We start from the raw sequence: 21898 nt of genomic DNA, 5'->3' as shown, positions 1-21898 counted from the left end.
ACCAACTCTATGTCCTTCTTTCTTAGATTTTACTATAGCCCCTTCCTGCTGTTTTATAGCTTTTTATGCCTTTGCAGTTTCTCTAGCTCTTTTTCTTACCTTCACGAATCAGTGAAGCAATTTATAATACATCTATGATGAAAATATGTACACCTTCTAAACTCCTTATGGTTAATAATGGTAGGATATTTCGACACTTTATTTGTTTCTATTTTAAACAGCTGTAACATTTGAGATATCTAAACATGTGTATTTGGTGTTTGTTTAAGTGATTTAGGAGAAACCAAAAATAAACAATAAAATAAGACATTTTACATAAAAATGAGGAATACTGATACCCGAGTTCCTTGAGCACTTTACAGTGTACAGATCAGTTCATTTTGCTTCCTGATTTAGGCATTCAGTGCAAGGAATCTTGGGAACGTTGTACCTTGAACAAAGTAATGTAAAAGTAGTTATCAAAAATTGGACTTTTCTGAAAATAATCCTACACGAGTCTACTTTTATTGAGTTATGTCAATTCTTTACAGTGGATGGAAAAGGAAAACATAGGAACGTTCTCTATCTTCCAGAAATCTAATTTCTTTAGTTTCAAGGCACCACTAGAGTTGTTTTGCTTGTTTCCTACTTTGTATTATTGCTCTGTTCTATTCTCGTGGATTGAGATTCGTTTTTGTTTTGGTGGGACGGGGAATTGGAGTTAGAGTCTCGTGCATGCTGAACAATGGGTTCCCCTATGCCTCAAACCCCAGCTCATGCTTCCCCTGCCCTGGTGGTATAATTTCCCCTGCTGATTCTGTCTTTTGAAAGACTTTCAGCTGAATTTGGAAGACGATGTTATTAACATTGTTACCAATGGAAATGTTGGAATGATAAGAGTTAACTTTTTAATGCAGGGATGATGTCTGCCTTGTTGTTATCCATCATGCGTAAAAGATACACATAACACACATTGATGGAGCGATGAAGGAAGCAAAATTCTTAAACTTCATCAGGTCCTACACAAGAAAAATAAAGTACATCAGTGAGAACGCACTGGGCATGTTCATTATTAGACATTTTTCTAAAACCTATACACAGCCTATTTATTGGGGGGAAATTATTAATTGTCAAAATAGAAAAGTATGTTTGCAGTAATTGGGGGAAACAATGGGTTACATAAATGTTCTTTCTCCGCCCTCTGGTTATAAGGAATCTAAACACACACACACACACACACACACACACACACACACACACACACACACGTGAATCAGCCTAATTTAAATATACCTCTTATATACCTACTTAAACACTTTTCATTCTTCTCTCCAGTCCACAATCACACTAATAAACTTCCTGGAGAGAGGAAAGTTATTTGTGATAAATTTTGACTAACATCTAACTATACTGACATGATTTAATATAACAGGGATTCTCTGAGTAAAACATAGCTCACTTTTCAGGTATAGACCTGTTTCCTTTCTAGGACACTTAATCAGTGGATCCAAAAATGTCTAAGTCATCAATGCTTGTACAGATTTAGGGTTTTGGGGGTTGGGGAGATGTGAACATTTCTAAAGTATTCCGTGTCAGACAATATTTTAAAGAGTGTTTCAGATAAAATAAATTATAGAAGGGAAAGATATCAAGTTTCTGACCACATGAAAACAAAAGTCCAAAATTTCAACAACAACAACAAAAAATGTTTGTTAGCTGTTTATTGCAAATGGGTTGAAGCCTGACTAGCAGTTATACACAGGCTGAGTAAGTTGTTGAGAAAGCTATAGTGCTGAGACATAGTTGATAAGTAAGTAAAGGGAATAAATAATTTTTAAAAATAGCATACCGATAGCTGGAATTATTTAGTTATTGTTTTCTTTCATGAATGCAGATTAAAAAGAAAAAACATTTCTATTCTCAAGCATGGAAGCTTCCAGGCTTTCTTGCTTCACTTTTGTGTCTCTATTGCCTTAGTAACTTTCAGGCTAATATAAGTATCTAACAGGTTATTATGTGATCAGGCCCCTAGGAACATTTCCAATTTTGTGATAGCATGTAAAATGAGAAAAGAGGCAAGATACCCATCTCATTATTAAATAGCCCTGGTACATAAAAATGTGACTGTGTGCCTTCGTGGGCACAACTCAGTTCCCATACCTAGGAATTGTGTGGACCACAGCCACGCAATTCCCATTCCATAGTGATACTGAAACAATGGCTGAAGCCAAACTTAAAAAAAAAAAAAAAAAAAAAAAATTGTCAATGAATGGATGGAGTGTGATAAACATGGGTCATACTGAGCAAGTAGATTGCATTGTCTCTTGTGGGATGGAATATTATTGTGTTCCTCTGTAACAGAATCTCTCATATGGGCTTCCTGAGCAACTTCCTTTAGCACCTTAGTGGAAAATATACTATTTTAGAAAAAACATACTCTGTCAGTGTCAGTGTGGGCAAAGGCTTGTCTGATAGACTGCGAGGGTGAGTATAAATTTGGAAAAGCCTCTTTTTAGTCTGTTATGTGTTGATAAAGGCTTGAAACCTTAAAGTTGGGTACCAGAGAGATAGCCCCCAGTGTGGCGTGTTAGCTGCACAAGCAGGGGAATCTGAGTTCAGATTTTCCACTCCTCCGTCTGAACTGTACATGGTGCCTTGTGCTGCCTAGAACACTGTCAATGAGAGCAAGTACAGAAATGTGCAGATCCCAGGGGCTGTCTGGGTAAATGATGAAAACAGAAAGCCACGGGTTCACTGATGGACTCTGTCTCAAATAAATGAATGAATGAGAGAGTGAATGAATGAATGAATGAATGAGGTGGAGAAAAACAAAGGCAAACACCAGACATTGACCTTAGGACCTCCACATGCACAGGCATGACAAATACACCTGTACACGCATGCACGCGTGTGCGCGCACGCGCGCGCACACACACACGATCACACATGCAATGCGCAGGAAACTTAAAAGTGTTCATGTGCAGAGTCCATAAAATACAACAGACTACTAATCCAAACAAAGTATAACAAATTGAACCATGTTAGTAATACTCTTTCTTTGGGTTAATTTATAAGTCTGCAAGTAATTATCAAGTTGTCTTCCATTTCCATTCCAATTATCAAGAATACTTCTATTCCTAAAAGTATTCATAAGTGGATATATTCAGTTTTCCTAAAAGAACATAAATATCATATCTAATTAATGCCCTCTCTCTCCGATTTTGTCCATCTTGAAATGGTAAATGTATTTTCTGCATAATAAATGTGTTTCTTTGTGTGTTTCTATCTGTGTAGAAATACTTGCATTGGTATAGAGACTGAGAAATTTACCAAGGAATTAGTAGATTGTAATGTGTAAAACACATTCGCTAGAAAAACTATTGTACTGAACTACTTGAAGAAGACATAAGTGAAGCAGACTTGGTCTGGCTATACATGCCTTCATGACACCCCATAAACCTACAGCAGCATTCCTGCTTCAGAGCCCTTTATGGGGCTTTGTTTTTGGCTTATTCTTATTTTCAGATAGGGTTAAGGGAGTTCTAATCCACAGGAACAGCTAATTATTTCTAATTCCTTATCAAGACAGACAGGGAAAACCCCTAAACTGTAGGCCAATTCATTCCTTTGCTTTATTTCACCTCGTTTTCTAAATTTCCAATTTCCTATTTATTCCTCAGGTTAAGAATTTGTATTTACAGCTCTAACAGGTTATATCAGTGAGTCTGTTATTATAGGATTTTTTTTTCTAGACAGACTGTATGTTAAAGGAAAGAGCAGCAATAACTTTTGAAGCAGTTATAAATGCTGGCCATATTGTCTTATCTCTAAGAATCTTTGGTGTCATAACTTATCTTCTTAGAATTATGCTTATGAGAAACTTTGTGCCAATTATCTGAACTACATTGGTACTAAAATGTACAGAATGGGCCTGGCTTCTTGGTATTTATCTGCATGTCTTCTCAGTATTCGTCAGTTAAACCTGCAACTTTTGCTTCCAACCATGGTGAATGTTGGAGCCATATTTGCCTTCCCAACATAATCCTCTAGAATATTGCAAGGTCTATTAACCAAATTTTCCATAGAACAATAGGCACTGTGTAGGACTTTGATGCCCGAGTGACAAAAAACAAAGATGTCAAGGACTATAAATTGTTCCAGCTAACTTTTTGGAGGCAGTTTCCATACAATCTCTCACCCAGAGAACCAAACTAGTTCCAGGCAGTTGAGCTGAACACAAGAGGCAGAGAGTAGAGCATAGGAGGCTGCAAAGAAAGAGGTATTACATTTGCATGTGGTCCTCTTGACCTTTAGACTAACTGGTGATCAGTTTTGCTGAAGTTCAGAAAGAAGCAACCAGAAAGCACACATCAAAGTGCAAGGATCTTGCTTTCTGTAGCCTCGTGAAAGGGGCTAGCCTGACCATGTTAGTGTGCTCTGGGCCCTCGATAGACCATAAAAGCAAACTTCAAAAGGTCAAGATTGATTCTAAATAGTGTAGCTATGTAAGGGAATGTGTCAACATTTTAAAGAAAGGCAACAAAGTCTAAAATCCACTAATTCAAAATTCACAATATAATTCTGCTTCCTTCTTAAACAATATAGAAAGAACAAGTTAAAACCAAGTATATATTAAGAAAGAAAATAAGGACCAGGACATAAATAAGTAAGTATAAAACAGAAGGAAGGAGAGAAAGCTAATGAAGGCAAAAGCTGATTTTATAAAAGGAGCCATCTAAAAAAGAATTGAGATCAAGCCACGCTAGAGAGGAATGTATATATGACCACACAGAGAATGAAAGTACAATTTCTGTCTAAGACCTAGATGCACTGGAAGCAGATACTGAAGTAGTATAAAGAGTTTTATATCAGTGCATGCAGGTAAGTGACGAAATTTCTGCTTTTCATGGAATTTGTCAAATTTCACTCATGAAGAGCCGGATGCTTTGGCTAACCTTTATTTACTTGGGAAATTGAAAGAGGAACTTAAATCCTTCCCAAACCCAAAACTACACATGATGTCACTGGGAAGTTCATAATTATTTGAAGAAAAGCAGTGTATGTAAGGAAAGCATATGGAGAAATCAACTCTACCAGAGAGGAAAGAGGGTAACATTTGTTATCCGTATCTGTGAGTTCAATTAGTGCATAGCACCGATGCAGTTCAGCTGAGTTCAGTCACAGTTCAGCATAGCCAGTCACAGCTATGACAAAAGCTGGAGTGGGTAGCAGCAAATCTCGTGAATATAGATGAAAATTTCTCTAATAAAAACCCAAGACACAATTCTTGAATAAAAATTCAAATTTTTCTGGTTAGAACACTTAAGATCTACACTCTGAGCAACTTTCAAAAATGCGTCATAAACTATAGCCATCATACTCTACAGTAGCCCTTGTGAGCTTGGTTCTAGAAATATAAGAAAGAGATAACATATCGTTCAAATAGGATTTAGTACAAGAGTATTCAAGTTGGTTTGACAATAGCTACTAATCCTTTTATAGAATTCTTTCAGTTAGCTTATAAATAAAGACCATGGTAAATCTCGATTTTCTGATTTATGAACAGGGATAGTAGGATGGAATATAGTTTAGAAATAGACTACAGTAAGTGGGCAGTTGATTTCATCAAAATGGATATAATTTTCTATCAGTGACATCAATAAAACAGTAAATATCTCTACTTTCAAAATGTGTTCTCTCTGTTTGTTATGACTCTTTTTGTTAAAGTCACAGACTCTTTAATAACATGTATATTGCCACATATTTACACTACATTTTGTGTACATATGTATGAACTTTTCATAAATAATATATACGATGCACATACATTTTAAGAGCTAAAGGGCATGCACCAAACTCTAAATTAAAGACATGTTATTCATATTTCAGAAATACCCCAAATCAAAGACAAATAGATGTTAAGAGCTTTGCAGTAAGCAGACTACATATAAAATCACATTTATATCAAATATTTAAAAGAAACTGAAGATTATTACTTCAGTGGAACAAAGCCTTCAAAATGTAAGGGGAAATTATTTCCAGTGCAAAAATCCTATACTGAAGATAGGGAGAGAAACATGTTAGATTTAGAAAATCAGGAGGCCAGTCAGAGAAACAATGACCAGTGCCAAGCCTACAATTACACAATAATCTAAAAACTCCGTGGGCTCTGGTGACTTGGGAATCTGCCTGATGGTGAGAAGGCAAGGAGGGAGGGATGCACGGCATGGACCTGAGGATAAATTGGGATCAGAATGTTCAGAATCATTATTATTAGGTGTAGAAGGAAAATCTGGTGAGGAGAGAGAGGGAATACTGGGCACAAGACCACAAAGAGGGGTTTAATTGCAGTTGTTAACTAGGAAAAATTAAAAATTGTACAAGAACTGAAATGGAATTGGGTTCAGCCATATAATATACTTTGATTAATATCTCCATTAATAATGGACATTTCCATTTTTATACTATTAATTTGAACTTTTCTTGTAATTTGAAATCAAAGGAGGCTTGAGAGGATGTTTATAGGTGGGGTGAAATACTTACCAAAAGGTAATGTATCATCTCTCACCATAATGGATAACGACAAACATATACATTATTTAAAAATAGGATATAATCACTTTCTGGTTGGAATCACTTCTGTTGGAATACTTCTTTGGGAATTATGACTAGATTGTAGGAGCCAGAGAGGAGGGTCATAGTGTATTTCGTTAACAGCTCTTAGTTTTATTTGTTTGTTTTTCTTTACATATATTTTCTCTTTACATGTATAACTGGTAAAAATAAAAATAATCATTAATAAAAATTACATAATAAACATGCTGGAGAGGTGACTCAGTGTTTAAGAGCATTTGCTGTTCTTCCAGAGGACCCAAGTTTGGCTCTCAAAACCCAGTTGGAGACTCACAACCACCACCTGTAATAGATGGTCCTACTTCAGACATATCTTCCCATTCCATCTTATACTAAAGATTCTATATGTTATACTATCACTCTGTTCTGGTTTTTACCAAACTGTAATAATAAATATGAGATCCATGAGAATTTGTTCTGCACTCTACAAGTCAGTTTCAGCACTGAATTGGTGCTTACTGTTTCTTTTGATAAACATATATTCCATAAATGAGAGCTGTGAAAGAAGGTGCACAATATTTCCAGAGCAACTATCCTTGAGATAGAATAGTATTATAGTATGGAATTTCAGAATCCAGTATGTCACTCAATATTTGTTTAATTGCTCTAAAATGGAGATAAAGATGTGATTAAATTGAGGAGGTTATACTTCTGAAACTCAAGTTTAATAGTTAACTTTTTACATCCCTATTGATGATATTGACAATAGGATTGGATGAAGAGGAAGGACCCATATTTTGTAAAATGGGAGAAGAATTAAAACATGTGAGATAGGCTTCAAAAAAGAGGGAAGCTAGGAAATGAATTGTTGTCAGTAAAAAGTTGTGACAGTTAATGTCGATTGTCCACTTGACAGAGTGGGGAGTGACCCCCATCTTGAGGGGTCATCTACAGTAGGTCAGCCTCTGAGCATGGCTTAAAGGAGTACATTAATGAAGTTCATTGAGATGGGAAGAATTATGCTAAAATACTGCAGCATCACTCCCTGGGTTTGGATCCTTGAATGCATAAAAAGCAGAAAGAATGGTGACCAACGGAAGTCATTGCTCTCTGCCTCCTGGTTGTGGGACCATGTAACCTCCCGCTGCTTTAACTTCCCTGCCAGGCTGGACCATGAGCTGAAGTAAACTCTGCCATTGAGTTGCTTGTGTCCAGACATTTCATCATAGCAGCAGGCAAAGAAACTCAGACAAAAGTATACTTGTCTCTCCTTATTCTTTTAACTGTAGAGAGTAAATTGGGAGGTTTCAGGGGTTAGAAACATAGCATAGCACCTTATTTCAGTTAGGTTGGCATTATATTAAGGATGCTTAGAGTAACATGGAGGAAATATGTTGAAAAACACATAGGATATCATAGGATCCAGCGTACCAGAACAACCAGTAGGACCAGTGGGAGGCAACTGAACTGTTTCACAGTGGACTATACTTGCAATGTCAAATGTGTGATGAATATTAATTGGTTAGACCTATTCAGTATAATGTCATCCGTTTCTATGGTAATTGAAAATGAGAATATCATTAGGTAGTGCTACATCTTGCAATATGCTTACATGTAGATGCATACTGCTTAAACTATTTTTGCCTAAAAATAGTTTCTTATCTGTTAATACTCTCACAGTAGATTATGCCCCATACCTATATTAACAGCTACTTCCCAGAAATAGAACCATGAGTATCTAGTTTTCAAATGTAGAAGTTTTTCTCCAGTATTCTGAAACCTTGCCTTAGATCGCTTTTGTCAAAAAAAAAAAAAAACAAAAAAAAAACTTTATTCAATTTATGTTTTCTAATGATTTGTTTTAATGAATGTTACAGTAAAACCCATGGTTTAGGCTTGACTTTGTTGTTTTTCTAATCAGCAGTGCAAAGGTTAGGCAATTGTGAGCACTTCTGCTTGGCACAGTACTACAGTTTCTCTCATGACCAATGTCAGCACCTGGGTGTGTAAGGAATAAGGTGTAAGACAGTGAGGACCTTACTATGAAAAATGAGGCTTCTGTTTGTTCTCCAGGCAAAACTAAGAGATTCCTCAGGGAGTCAAATGAGGTTAACTGACCTGATTCAAACTGTCCTTCAGAGCTGAGGGCTCTGGCACCAGCCACCTACTGGTGTCTGTTATTCAGGATCCTTGTCAAACCAAGCACCGAAGTGCTCATGACAGCCATATGGATGATCCTGTCCTAAAACATCTCTCAGCCCACAAGGTTATTTTTCTTTCTTTTCTATAAGTTTTTCAAAGTTGTTCCCCATAAATATCACAGTGTATATTTTAGTAGCTATATGGAAATAATGGCTTCCTCACTATTAGGAAAAATTCTCTTCCATAATATGAGATGCTGTGGAAGGCACCATTATCATAGTAACTATCTCTGCCAGTGGTTCTTGTTAATAATCCAGTTCAGAGTACCTTGTAGGGTAATTCTTGCTATCACAAAGGCAGGATCTGCACAGAAGAGCAAATACACTTCATGCAAAGTTTTGCTGTGTGAACAATTACTATCCAGTACAAAGAAAAGAGAAACTCTCTTGCTACTTAATCTATAATATTTTCAATGCTTAGATTCTTTTTGATTTTTTTGGTATCCATGATTAATCTATCTCTCTTTTTTTTTAAACAGTGACATTTCAAGATGTTCCATTTTTAGTTTTTCTTCAGAAAAATTCTCTGCTCTTACTAAAACCCATGTATGCACGAGCACGCGTGCGCACGCACACCACACACACACACACACACACACACACACACAATCTTTCCATGTATGCAGGATAACCCTGATGTGTCTTTTTAATGAGTGAAACCTGGCATAGTTGTATAAATGTCAATGTGTTAAGAATCACATAATGTAAAACTTGATCATCCGTCACCATGGATGAGAATAAAGAGATCACAGTCAGACCATGAGTTGATTCAGTGTTTCCCCTACTCTTGGAGGTGTAATCGTCCTACCTTCTTGCTCTCTTCTCATTTTGCTAGACAATTTATGGTTTTTGCCTAAATTGGAGTGTGGAGGTGGAAGAGACTGTCTGAAGAGCATATAAATGTTTCTTCCAAACTATCAGAAGCCAGCAGTTCATTTGCTGAGGAGCAGAGCACACTAACCTTGACTCTCTTCACAGTGGGTAAGCCTCACAAGTGTAACTACTGTGGCCGAAGCTACAAGCAGCGCAGCTCACTGGAGGAACACAAGGAACGCTGTCACAACTATCTCCAGAATGTCAGCATGGAGGCTGCCGGGCAGGTCATGAGTCACCATGGTGGGTAAAACACGCATTTGTGGCCTTTGTTCCCTCCTCTTTTGCTTTCTATAGTTCTTCTCCTGGGTTAGACTATTCCATCTCCCTTTCTATGTGAAGACAAAACCTGACTGTGTTTCCCACAGTTTTCAACCGTGTTGACTGTGTATGGGATTATCTTCCTCTGCAGTTGACATGAGCTGTTTTGGAACACACTGCGAACAAGATGATTGAGTTTCCGTGGCACTCCCAAATCAGTTCTGATAGCATGTGTTTAAATTAACACAGTAGTGGCAGCCAGCGCTAAAGCTGTATTAAATGCCACAGGAAAGCACTGCTTAGTTGTCTCTTGAAGTTCTCCATGGGAATAGTTCAGTGTGAGTCTCTGAGTTTACTCAGTGAGCGCAGAGAGTATTAACATTATAGATTTTCTCAGAGTTGCACCTTCAGGGATACAACTTGAAACTTTGCCCCAGAATTTATTTGGGAAGTTAATAATTTTGCTTTAGGCATATATAAGAAACAACCTAGATCAAAATTTGACCCTTCAGCTTCCCCTTAAAACATATTCTGTCAGAGAAACATCTTGATCCTAACAACACACTTCAGCAGTGTGGAAGGTGGTCCTGATGATGAGGCAGCTCCTACAAAGTTAATTCAACTAATGAGTCTTACAAAAGAGAGGAGTGAATTCAAGCTCTTCAAATTCTTACTGTCTTTCTTATCTCACTACTTATACCAATTGATTTGATACAAATAAAACAGAAGTCCTGACTTAATAGATATTTTTGTGGGGTTTTTTATTTTAAAAAGATTGACCAATACTAAATGTTATAATATGCCTCAGTCACTTTAAACATGTAAATATTCATTGATTAAGATATAGATAAGTCAGGGATCATTTATGGAATGCTTCGGTTTGTTTTAAAATGTATATTAAAAGTATAGTTATATAATAGGCATACTTGTACACATACATATACATTATACATAATGTTTTATATAATGTATTCAGTGTAAGTGTGTTTATAATGCAGTTAGTGATTTTGTGGTTTTAATTTGAAGTTTTAAATATTTTTGTTATTGTAAATAGTCTGAGTCCTTACATAAGGAATAGATTCTGTCAGGTAATCTAATCTAGTTTTATTCATTGTTGTAAATTAATCATGTATTTTTATATTAATATCACTGGTAGCTAACATTTTCATAGACCTATCCATGTTGAACTCTGTGGATTTGATATTGCAAGCTCTCATTACCTGGGTGAATGTGGACAGCTTAGGACTCATAAGTTATACATCTGTGGGCCTTATATAAATCTTGTCTGACTGTGTTGTGTTTGAATATGTTGGTCATAGATATACTATGAGAATTAAATGTTATAGGTTATATAATAAATGTCTCCTAAGCAGCTGTTTTTGCTATTTGATTTCAGGGCGTTAATACTAAGAACGAGTAAGTGGGCCACTCCCTTTAAGGTTATCACTGTTTAACTCTGGCCATTGCATCTGCCTACTCAGAGCATTGCTTTGTTTTAAATCAGTGGCTCTCATCCTTTGAACTGCTGTGACCCTTTAACATGGTTACTTGTGTTGTGGTGATCCCCAACCATAAAAATTTTTTGCTGCTACTTCATTACTGTAATTTTTCTACTGTTATGAATTGACATATAAGTACTTTGGGGAATAAAAGATTGACAAAGGGGTTATAATCCACAGATTAAGAACTGCTAATTTAAATTGTTGATTTTAGAGCCAACTGGCGGAGAGGACTAAAAGAAGCTTAACAGTATGCCAAAGCTCTCCAAAGATGCTTCAAAGTATCCTTACTAGTTTTTCCATAGGATGTTTCCCTATTGCAATTCTGGCCTTCAATTCAAGGACATATGCAAATTCTATTAATGTATTTCTTTATCCGTTCATTTATAGAACTCTTGACTATATGTATACCCCCCAAAATTCAGAGTTTCTCATATCTTCATATTGTTGTAAAGAAGATATGAATATATAATTTTAATTAACATTGTCTATTGGCACACAGACTTACCATAGAATTAGTGTTATATATTGTAGAGAGAGAAAGATGTGTCTTCTAAATGACTGGGGCTTTGGTCCTGCCCTTGTTTCCCAGATTGTTTAGCTCTTCTCAAGTACAATCTCTTCACAGGGTTGTGATGAACCTAGAATCCAGTGGGCATGAACTTGAAAGAGATAAGCCAGGGCACTGGGCCCAACAGGGCCAGGCCAGGGAGGAATGACAATGATGGTAGATGTTATATTATAGGCTTTAGCAACTATTCTTAAATATTAGACAGTGTGTCAACCACACTCAAACGCAACTACACTTCAACCACGGTGTTAACACCACTTCATGCTGTGCTTTTCTGGGGTCATAGTAATATATTGGTATTCCTCCTCCACACATATTTAGTAGGGAACTGTATTGAGTGTATAGGTAGTGGGTGGGAGATGCCCTGGGGAAGAATAGCAAGGGTGGAATGCTGCCACGGTTGATAATTTCTCATCTGCATAGCTTGTGCTGAACCTCAGAAACTCGGCTTGATCCCCTCCCTCTCTCCCCGTCCTCTTATCTGCTCCTCACTTTCTGTTAGTGGTGTGAGTGAAGGTTTTTATCACTCTGGCTGCTGTCACCTCATGTCTGACACAGTTTCTTTTTCTAGCCTCTGTTTTCTTTCTTTCTTTTTTTTTTTAAGATTTATTTATTCTTATAAATAAGTACACTGTAACTGTCTTCACACGCACCAGAAAAGGACGTCAGATCTCATTACAGATGGTTGTGAGCCACCATGTGGTTGCTGGGATTTGAACTCAGGGCCTTCAGAAGAGCATTCAGTACTCTTAACCACTGAGCCATCTCTCCACCTTGCCGCAGTTTTCTAAAACCTGTTTGTCCCCACATTGGCTCTTCCTGGGGAGAGGGTAAAGGAGGCAGGTATTCTCCACTTCATCCAGAAAAGACGATCAAAGACTTGCTATGGAGCATTCTGGAAATAGAAAGAAAAAAGATCACACCTTATATACCTATATTAGAGTAGTGCGCAATCCATGTTAGAAATAACAACATGAACAGAAACAAACTCTGTAGTGACAGCATCTGTGAAGTTCTCCAGCAGACATTTAGTTGATGAGGAAGTTGAGGAAAGCTTCAATCATGCGGAGTATAAGACCTGAGGATGAGAGGTGAGAGGAAGCCTGTATCTCCGACAGCTAACTGACTGTATATTCCATGCATATATTCCATAGAGGAGAGTCTCAGGCGTATCAAAGATCATTAGCAAACACCCAAGTTAAAGGAGTGATAGGTGGAAGGCTGCAGCCAGGAGGCAAAAACGACTGTATGCTGCTCTAGCCTGTGACTGCCATGGTTTGATCCATAAGAAGTTGTTGGGTGATAAAAAATCAGTGTCACCAATGTCAAGTAAGGTTTGGTGTCTGCCCAGGGGCAGAAAATAGTATGGGCAGAGACTGGCCACATACTATGCCAAGGAGAGGATGAAAAGGAGTTATCAGGCTAAGGCAGTAGGGCAGAACACTGAAGGCACCTTCAGGAAGGAAAGTGAACTCTGGTCTTAGGATTTGAGGATTTGAAATTTGATGGTATTTTCGGTTAAAAGAAGCAATCGTGGGAATACTTTCACGGATCTGCCTTTATGGCTTGTTTATCCGTGTGGTATATGATATGAAACAGAAATACACTCTTATCCTCGGTATTCAAATCGAGTCAAAGCACAGTCTGAGTTATGGACTGCACAAACAAGTGAAGCTATTAACAGAAGTACGTATACCTTTGGTCGAGATCAATGTCTTATCATATGGTTGATACAATTGAAACATGAAATATCTAGAAATGAGTTTTGCGTTGTAAACAGTATAGATCCCAAAACATTATGTTACATTGCATCTCCATTTATAAAAGCAAAGTGTCAGATTATGTGATTAAGAAAAAAACATATCAGGTCTTTTCCCTATGAGCTTATAAGGCTCTTGAGCTGCTTTATATGATGTCAGAATTCAAAATATATATATAAAAATTATAACAAGGCCAAGGCATTCCATAAATCCAGACCTCCCAGTATTAGCATTCTATAATGGCTAGTGATGCACAGAAAAAAAAATAACTGCAGATCTCTGCATCTTTGATTCCCTGCCTGTAAAATGAAGAACACCTGTTTCCTGAGACGCATGGAAAGAATTACATAGATTATTAAATGTAAAGCCTTGAAAAAATACTTACTATCAAGTTTCTGTCCGTTATTATTATTGCCAGTGTGGCAAAAAGTTTGTCTTTTGGTATGAGGAGCTGTTGTGAAGTAGAACATAGACCAAACTCAGTCATAATCATTTTCAGTTCACATGAGCTTCATTGAACTTGAATAAGCCATCTGAGTTGAGGTGGATGTGGTGAGGGACGGTCCCCACCCAGGTTTCATTCTGACTGTTAAGAGTGTGCAGATATGAAAATCCAGTGTAATACCTAAAGCAAAGCTGCCATGCTTCAGGACTACTCATCTCAGAACTGATTAACGTATTCAATTTTGGGGGCAAACCCCATCCGCTAGTCTTGCTGCCCTTTCGGCAAATTTTACTTTTTTTTTTTTTTTTTTTTTTTTTGCCTGCCATTATTTTTCACCTCAGTTCTAGGTCTCTGATACATTTGTTCTTTGGTTTACAGGTTCACTTTGAACTTTTGCAGGTTGCATTTGGCTTTTTTGGAACATACTCTCAGTGTGTACCCAAGCTAACCTACAACTTAAAACAATTCTCCTGCCTCAGCTTCCCAAGTGCTGCAGGTATAGGCATGACATACGATGTCCAGCGAGGAGTTATTTTAATAAGCGCTTGTGGAATTACTACTGAAAACACACATGGCGATGTTGGCTATCATCTGCCTCCCACTATTTGCTTACCACATCAACTCCACCATTTCACCCTCCTGCCTCCTGGCCTCCTTAGAGTTCTGTGGTTACCTTGGCATTATTTTTTAATATTTTGCTTCAAAATTATTTTTATTTTCTTCTAAGTTATTTTTACAGTTGTTAAAATTCCTTATATAATGCTTTGGGAGGATTTTTCCTCTCAATAATATCATAAATTGTATCAGTATAGAAAAGGACCATATTACTAGATTTCACCTTCATTTTTCTTTTCTAAACTGACATCCAGCTGTTAGAGAATTTCTTATTATTCAGAGCCAGAGGCTATCTTATTAAATGTAGGTTAAACATTAACTTCTTCTGCTCAAGCCAAGCATTACCCAAGCGTTTATTGTTGATTTAGTTATTTTTAAAATGGCTGAATAAAGAAACGTTTTGATAATTTTTTTCATTTCATCATCAGCAACGTGTATTGCTGTACAGGTACTCCGTGTATTGGTACTCAATGTATTGGTACTCGGTAGGTCATATTCATCACCAGCATCCCCTTGTAGGCTAGAATGCATTGGGTTTTCGCACAGTAGGTCTGTCCTAAACAAACAAAAGAATCTAGGAGAATCACCTTACTGTGCTGAATAAGGAAAGAGCACCTAAGAGATGGGCCCTTTCAGTCTTCACTATGAGAACTAATGTAAACACCTCATCTGATCTGTGTGAGATGTTGCCCTGTCCTTAGTTAAATATCCTGGATTCTTCCTTAAAAGCATCTTTTATGAGTCACTTGTCTATCGTAGCAATGTCAGCACTGAAGCCAACAGCAGTGGAAGCAGCCAGGATTCGTGGAGTCCATCGACTGATTAGGGCAGTCGTTCAGAAGCCAAAGTGCCAGTTTGGAAATGGATTGCTTTATCCTGCTGTTCTTAGAAATAAATTACAACTTTAGAGCATCTACAGTTTACTATGCACAGATAAGTGCAGAACCAGACCTCACACATCAAGGTTCCTGAGCAGGTAGTTATGATGCCATTGAGGCTGGGACCTCATCAAGTAGAAAACCCAGCTGCAGGAAAACTTGTAGGGGAAGAGTCATCAAATATCCTGCTGCTGTTACGCCTTTCTCCAAATCAAGGGGGCATGTGTAAGTTATGTTAGAAAAATAAAGTCAACAGTCTTGGTAATAGTGCTATCTAGAGTATTATCAATTTTAATCTACACTAAATATACTTCAGAGAAATAAAATGAGAAGTCAGGTGAACATGTTTATCACCAGTAGTGGCAACACTTTATATCACTGATCTGAGAGATTCATAAAAATAAACTCGTGTGTGTGTGTGTGTGTGTGTGTGTGTGTGTGTGTCAGTATGTTGTGCATGTGTGTGTCTGTGTGTTTGTGTGCTCACATGCATGCCATGTCTATGAAATATTAAAGAATATTCTTTAGTACTTTGCTTTTTACCTCCTTTCATTTGAATAGATGAATTTATTTTGGGTAACAAGTATCAGAATAGCATACTTACCTCCGTAATCCCAAATGTTGAAGAAATCACCAAGTTGACTTTTTATATGGTTTCCTGTAGTACCGCCTATGGAAGATTGTAAGGAACAAGAGCCTATCATGGACAACAATATTTCTCTGGTGCCTTTTGAGAGACCTGCTGTCATAGAGAAGCTCACGGCAAATATGGGAAAGCGCAAAAGCTCCACTCCGCAGAAGTTTGTCGGTAAGCAGGACAGACAGATGAGTTGATCCTGCAGAGGTGAAAGGCAAGGGTCCTTGTGTTAGACAGAAGCCTCGTGTGTTGTGTATGAGTAACAGATCTGTCTTTTCTCCAGCATTCTTACCTACTCTGTGACCTCCCATGTACATCACACACACACACACACACACACACACACACACACACACACATACACACACATACAGCCTTAGGTGTGTGGGAAAGTATTAGAAGAAGACTGTTAAGATAGTAAACACTGTATCAATGTGGTGTGTAAACAGGAACATAAAGGAGATCATATGTGAAAGCTACCACGTTCCTTTAACTCTAACTGCATAAGACATGAGATCAACATGACTGCTCACATTTGTGATATCTTTTTATTTCTATTAGTGTCAGCCCTTTGACAGTTTTACTTCTAATACTAAGTCTCTGAGCATTTGATCTAGAATTCAGAGGCATTTTATTGTTCCCAAACTTTGCTTTCAAAAAGTAAATTAGCAGTGTCCATTGGAAATAGTTTCAAATGGATCTGTATTTTGTGTGTTTGTGTATTGTGTATTTGTGTATTTGTGTATTTTGGGGTCTCATTCTTGTTTTTCATCCAGCCTATGTTTTGAACTGAAAGGATGAAATATGTATTTCAACTTCATTTTTTATTTCCGATGCTCTCTGGCATGCACTCTGTGTATGTGCTGCATGTTGTGGAGCATCTCTGAGGACAGAGGATCTTAGATTTTTTTTTTTAAATAATGTATGAATGCTAAAATGGAAATGTTAGAGAACTGTTGTTCCTTGTGTATGGGATATAGCTTTCCTTATAGTGACATGGCTAAAAGGAAGGGAAAACTGTTAAAACGGGTTCTCCTTGTAACACCAGAGAACAGGGTAGGAGACCCTTGCTGGGCAGTGGCTGGCAAACAGCCTTTGCCTTGGCTATTTACAGAGGAAAGGGCTGTAAGAGTTCTGTTGCTTCAGTAAAACCTTTGAGATGGCTGCCTTTGAGTTCTCTCTCTCTCTCTCTCTCTCTCTCTCTCTCTCTCTCTCTCTCTCTCTCTCTCTCTCTCTCTGGATTTTTTTTTCTTTTATTTATTTATTTATTTACACTTCAGATTTTATCCCCCTCTGCCCACCCTCCAACTATTCCACATCCCATACCTCCTCCCCACCCCCTGTCACAAGGATCCCCACCACCCATCCCCCACTCCACCAGCCCTCTAAACTCCCTGGGACCTCCAGTTTCTTGAGGGTTTGGTACATCTGACTGAACCCAGTCCCAGAGGTCCTCTGCTGTATGTGTGTTGGGGACCTCATATCAGCTGGTGTGTGCTGCCTGGTTGGTGGTCCAGTGTCTGAGAGATCTATCTCCAGGTCCAGGTTAATTGAGATGGCTGGTCCTCCTACAGGGTCACCCTCCTCTTCGCTTCTTAAAGCCTTTCCCTAATTCAACCCCAGGAGTCATCAGCGCTGTCCATTGCCTGGGGACAAATATCAACACCTGACTCTTCCTGCTGCATGTCGGGAGAAGGTTGCTTTTGAATTTTAAGAATTAGCAAATCGCTGTCCAACCGAAGGGATTTAGTGATGGGCACTCATGGAACAAAGCTAATAGATGAATGATGGAGACTTTGTGTGAGGCCAGTTCAGCGTCCTAGAGAGTACTCAGTGGGACTTCATAGCAGCTTCCCATTCTCTTCCTTTTTAAATTACCTACGAAAAGAAGGGGGGGCAGTTCATTTATTTGTTTTATCTTGTATTGTGTTGAGATTTTTTTTTTAAGACCGTGTCTCATGTTACCTGTAGTCAAATTCACAGCAATCCTCCTGCCTCAGCTTGCTATGTGCTAGTATTGCAGGCATGAAACACTGTGTCTGACACTTTATTTAGTTTAAAATATGATTAGATTGTAAGAGATAACCATTCGTATCTAACTGGCCACTAATGTAGTTGAAAGTGTAATTTATTATTGATTATGACTTCTGAATGTATTTGGTCAACTTTTGTCACAGTTTGTGTTAGCCATGACTCAGAGATGCTACTCAGTTTCCTGGCAGTATTCCTCTGTGTAGCCCAGGCTGTCCTAGAACTCACTCAGTATATTAGGATAGCCTCAAACTCACAGAGCTCTACTTACCTCTGCTTCCCAAGTATGGGGAAGAAAGGCGTGTACTACCACAGCCCAGACCTGAGACAGTACTTTTAATATAATCTATTCACATTTCTTAAAAATAGAGAGTTTTATAAAACTACCATACAATTTCAAAATGACAATTTGTATTTAAACTTATTTTTTCTATATTTGGAATACACCTGGTAATATACAGCAAGCAATACTACAGCAGTTGAGGTACTCTTTCTATGATTGCTCTTATAATGGAAATTTTCATTGTTCCAAACTTAGGATGAATCTTTTTCACATACCCCTCAGTTAAGCACCACTGTTTGACCTACGACATTCTAGGCTGATTCCTGACTTTATGATTGTCTGTCTCTTCCATCCTTGTTATGCATCTTCAATTTCATGCTTCATCCCTTTGATTCTGTCCTGCCAGTATTCTTGCCTCTCCCACCTTGTTTTGCCACTTCTGGTGACATCCCACTGTCTCTTGCTTGAGTCAGACTCAGCACCTTTTCCATATTCGGTCTCACCTGCCAGTAACTAGTTCTGGTGAAATCCCTCCAGACTTGTGAATGACTGCCACCTCAGGTAAATGTGCAATTGATCTCAAATACCAGATTGCCCACCCAAAATATGTAGTGACTTTCCTTCAGTATATCCCTGAGTGGTCCACCACCACTATATTATTCTCCATCGCGACCATTTTCCATATCGCTGCACTCTTTACACACGTGGTATGTCTCCCTTTGGAGATCTTGTACCTATAGTCACAGGGGACGAGATGAAATGAGTTTATGATACTCTCAGCAATGCTGTAGGGTTATGGGCATCCGTGCAAATACTTCATGTATTTTATTAATCTCTGGGAGTTTTGCTCCTAAATTCCTCTGTTCTGTCCTCCTGTTTTTCTGTCTTTAGCACTTTCCTATTGCCCTCCATGGTAGCTTCTCTTAACTTCAGCTGAAACCTTCCCTCAACCCCAGATCTCGACCTGTATACTCAATCCCTCAAAGGTGCTCTCTCCTCTTCAAAGATGGAATCAATGAAAGAATTCTCAGTGCCTCTCTCCATGCTTTCCTTCATTCTATTCATTTCCCAGTACCCACAGCCTGGTTCTCTTGCTTGGACTCCCCTAAACATTTTCTCTTGACTTCTACTCACTTGCACGATTCTGACTCCAATGATCCCTTTGTAGACTGTGTTTTATATACATGCTAAAGAGCATTTGCCTCTATTGAAACCTAAATCCTGCTGAAAACATTCTTCCCTTGGTTCCTATAACATTTGTCTCTTGCCTTTTCTCCTAGCTTCTCGGTGTCCACTCACCAAACTGTACAAAGGTATAGAATTCTAAAGTCCCCTCACTAGATCTTGGTAGAGAAGAGAACTGCCCCCACGGAAGACTCATTCCAGGTTCAAGATGTTACACACACACACACACACACACACACACACACACACACACACTCATAGGTGCACCTATCTGTATGTACATAAGTATAAAAGTTCTTTTCATATTAGACCACACACACAGCACATAGAGAAACAGATGTTTTCTAAAGATCAGCCTTGGCGTGTACTTTCTGATGGCACTAGGGGTGAAAAGGATATACAGAGCCGCGAATCACACTCAGAAACTGCTATTTATCAATTGCTGCGTGGCACTATCAACAGCCTTCTAAAGCAGCCCCCTACCACCCGAGGCTACCATGTCTTGTGTCTGTCTCACATGGAGATATCTTGTCTAAGTACTTTCAAGTCACTGTTACTCATACTGATCCACAAACAGAAGCCATCCTCTCTTCTATCTTGCTACCATCCACACCCAAGGCTGAAGAAGGAGAACTCAGCTTCACACTTCTCTTTCTCATTGTCTGTGTCCATACTGTGTCAAAGGCCTTATATTCATTCGTAACATTGCTGTCCATTCCATTAACCTTTCTCCATCTGCACAGTCACTGCAGCAATCCAGGCCTCTCACTACACCTAGTTTCTGAGTCGGCTTGGTGAATGAGTATCAGATCATGTCACCTTTCCTGTTTAAGTGCAGTCATGTTCGAGGGATAAAATGCCTTTCTTTCCTGCTGCATGCAGGGTTACCTGACTCCTCTCTTACATGGCTGTTTCCATTGTTGGCCATGTTGAGATGTAATTTCTTATTTGTAAGTTGCCCCACTTACTTCTAAACCTTGCTGCCAGCAATGCCCCACACCTGTGTTCCTTTACAGCATTTCCCATCCTGTTCTCCATGGATAGGAGGATAGATTCTTCTTTCAAGAAGTCCTTCTTGACTCCACTTATACATGTTAAATATTCCTCTTATTTGAGATAAAATACTACATGACAAGCTGTCATTGTCTCTAAGTTTAAGCTTTGTGAGAACCTGGGTCAGATCTCCCTCACTTAACTTTGAAACTTTTCAAGTTTAATATAATTTGTTGTTGTTCTTTGTCTGTTGTGGGTGTTTGGTTGTTTGTTGTCTGTTTTCAAAACAGAATTTCTCTGTGTAGCCCTGTTTCCTGAAACTGTGTAGACTACAGTGTAGACCATGTTGACCTCAGAGATCCACTTGCCTCTGCCTCTGCCTCTGCCTCTGCCCCTGCCCCTGCCCCTGCCCCTGCCCCTGCTCCTGCCCCTGCCCCTGCCCCTGCCCTGCTTCCTGAGTGCTGGAATTAAAGGTGTGCACAACCACACCCAGGTCAGTGTCTTAAATTCAATGCCAGGAAATGTTGGCATTTTTTTTTTCACTTGTTTTTATTACTCCATGATTAAATCAAATCTGAAATGCCACTAACTTGTGAATGCCACCTCTTCTGACACGCAGTGTTCTGGATCGCATTCTCTATCAGCAGTAGGTATTAGGCCTTCACCCACAGTGTACTATAACATACAATAGCATGCTATTTCGGGAAGCATTATCTGTAAGCTTTCCTTGTCAAAATAACTAGGTAAATACTGCATGATTTTAAAGGCAGAACTTTTAAAGATGGACTACTCTGCCAAAGAGAATATTGCTTCTTTTTTCCTGCTTGAAGCTCTCAAAATGCTTCATGGTTAGTGTTTAAAGCTTGTATTGAAATAAAACACTGGGAGAAAAAATATAGTAAATGTTATAGGAAAAATCAATATGCTTCAAACAAGAAAAAGCCTAGAGACTAACAACAGACATTCAGAGAATCACCCTCACACATCTGGATACATCTGGTATAAAAGTGAAAAGTGGCCAGTTCCAAGAAACAAAACTTCATGAACATATTTTAATTAGTCTTTAATTCCTTTAATTTTATCAGTTGATACAATTTCAAACTAATTTAGTAAT

The 21898-nt window shown here is 38.4% G+C and overlaps 1 protein-coding gene across 6 annotated transcripts in view; it reads left to right on the top strand.

The window, feature by feature from the left end:
• Ikzf2 (IKAROS family zinc finger 2) overlaps positions 1–21898 on the top strand; it is a 149677-nt gene that overhangs the window by 119648 nt on the left and 8131 nt on the right. For all 6 annotated transcript variants that reach the window (XM_029538996.1, XM_029538995.1, XM_021197925.2 and 3 more), the window contains 2 exons: positions 9732–9869; positions 16320–16463. In XM_029538996.1, the coding sequence (XP_029394856.1) occupies positions 9732–9869; positions 16320–16463 (282 nt within the window). The remainder of the gene's footprint in view (positions 1–9731; positions 9870–16319; positions 16464–21898) is intronic.

Source organism: Mus pahari, chromosome 5 (genome assembly GCF_900095145.1).
Source record: "Mus pahari chromosome 5, PAHARI_EIJ_v1.1, whole genome shotgun sequence".
NCBI lineage: Eukaryota > Metazoa > Chordata > Mammalia > Rodentia > Muridae > Mus > Mus pahari.
Note: the sequence above shows the minus strand (reverse complement) of the source record. Positions and strands in the feature narration are given on the sequence as shown.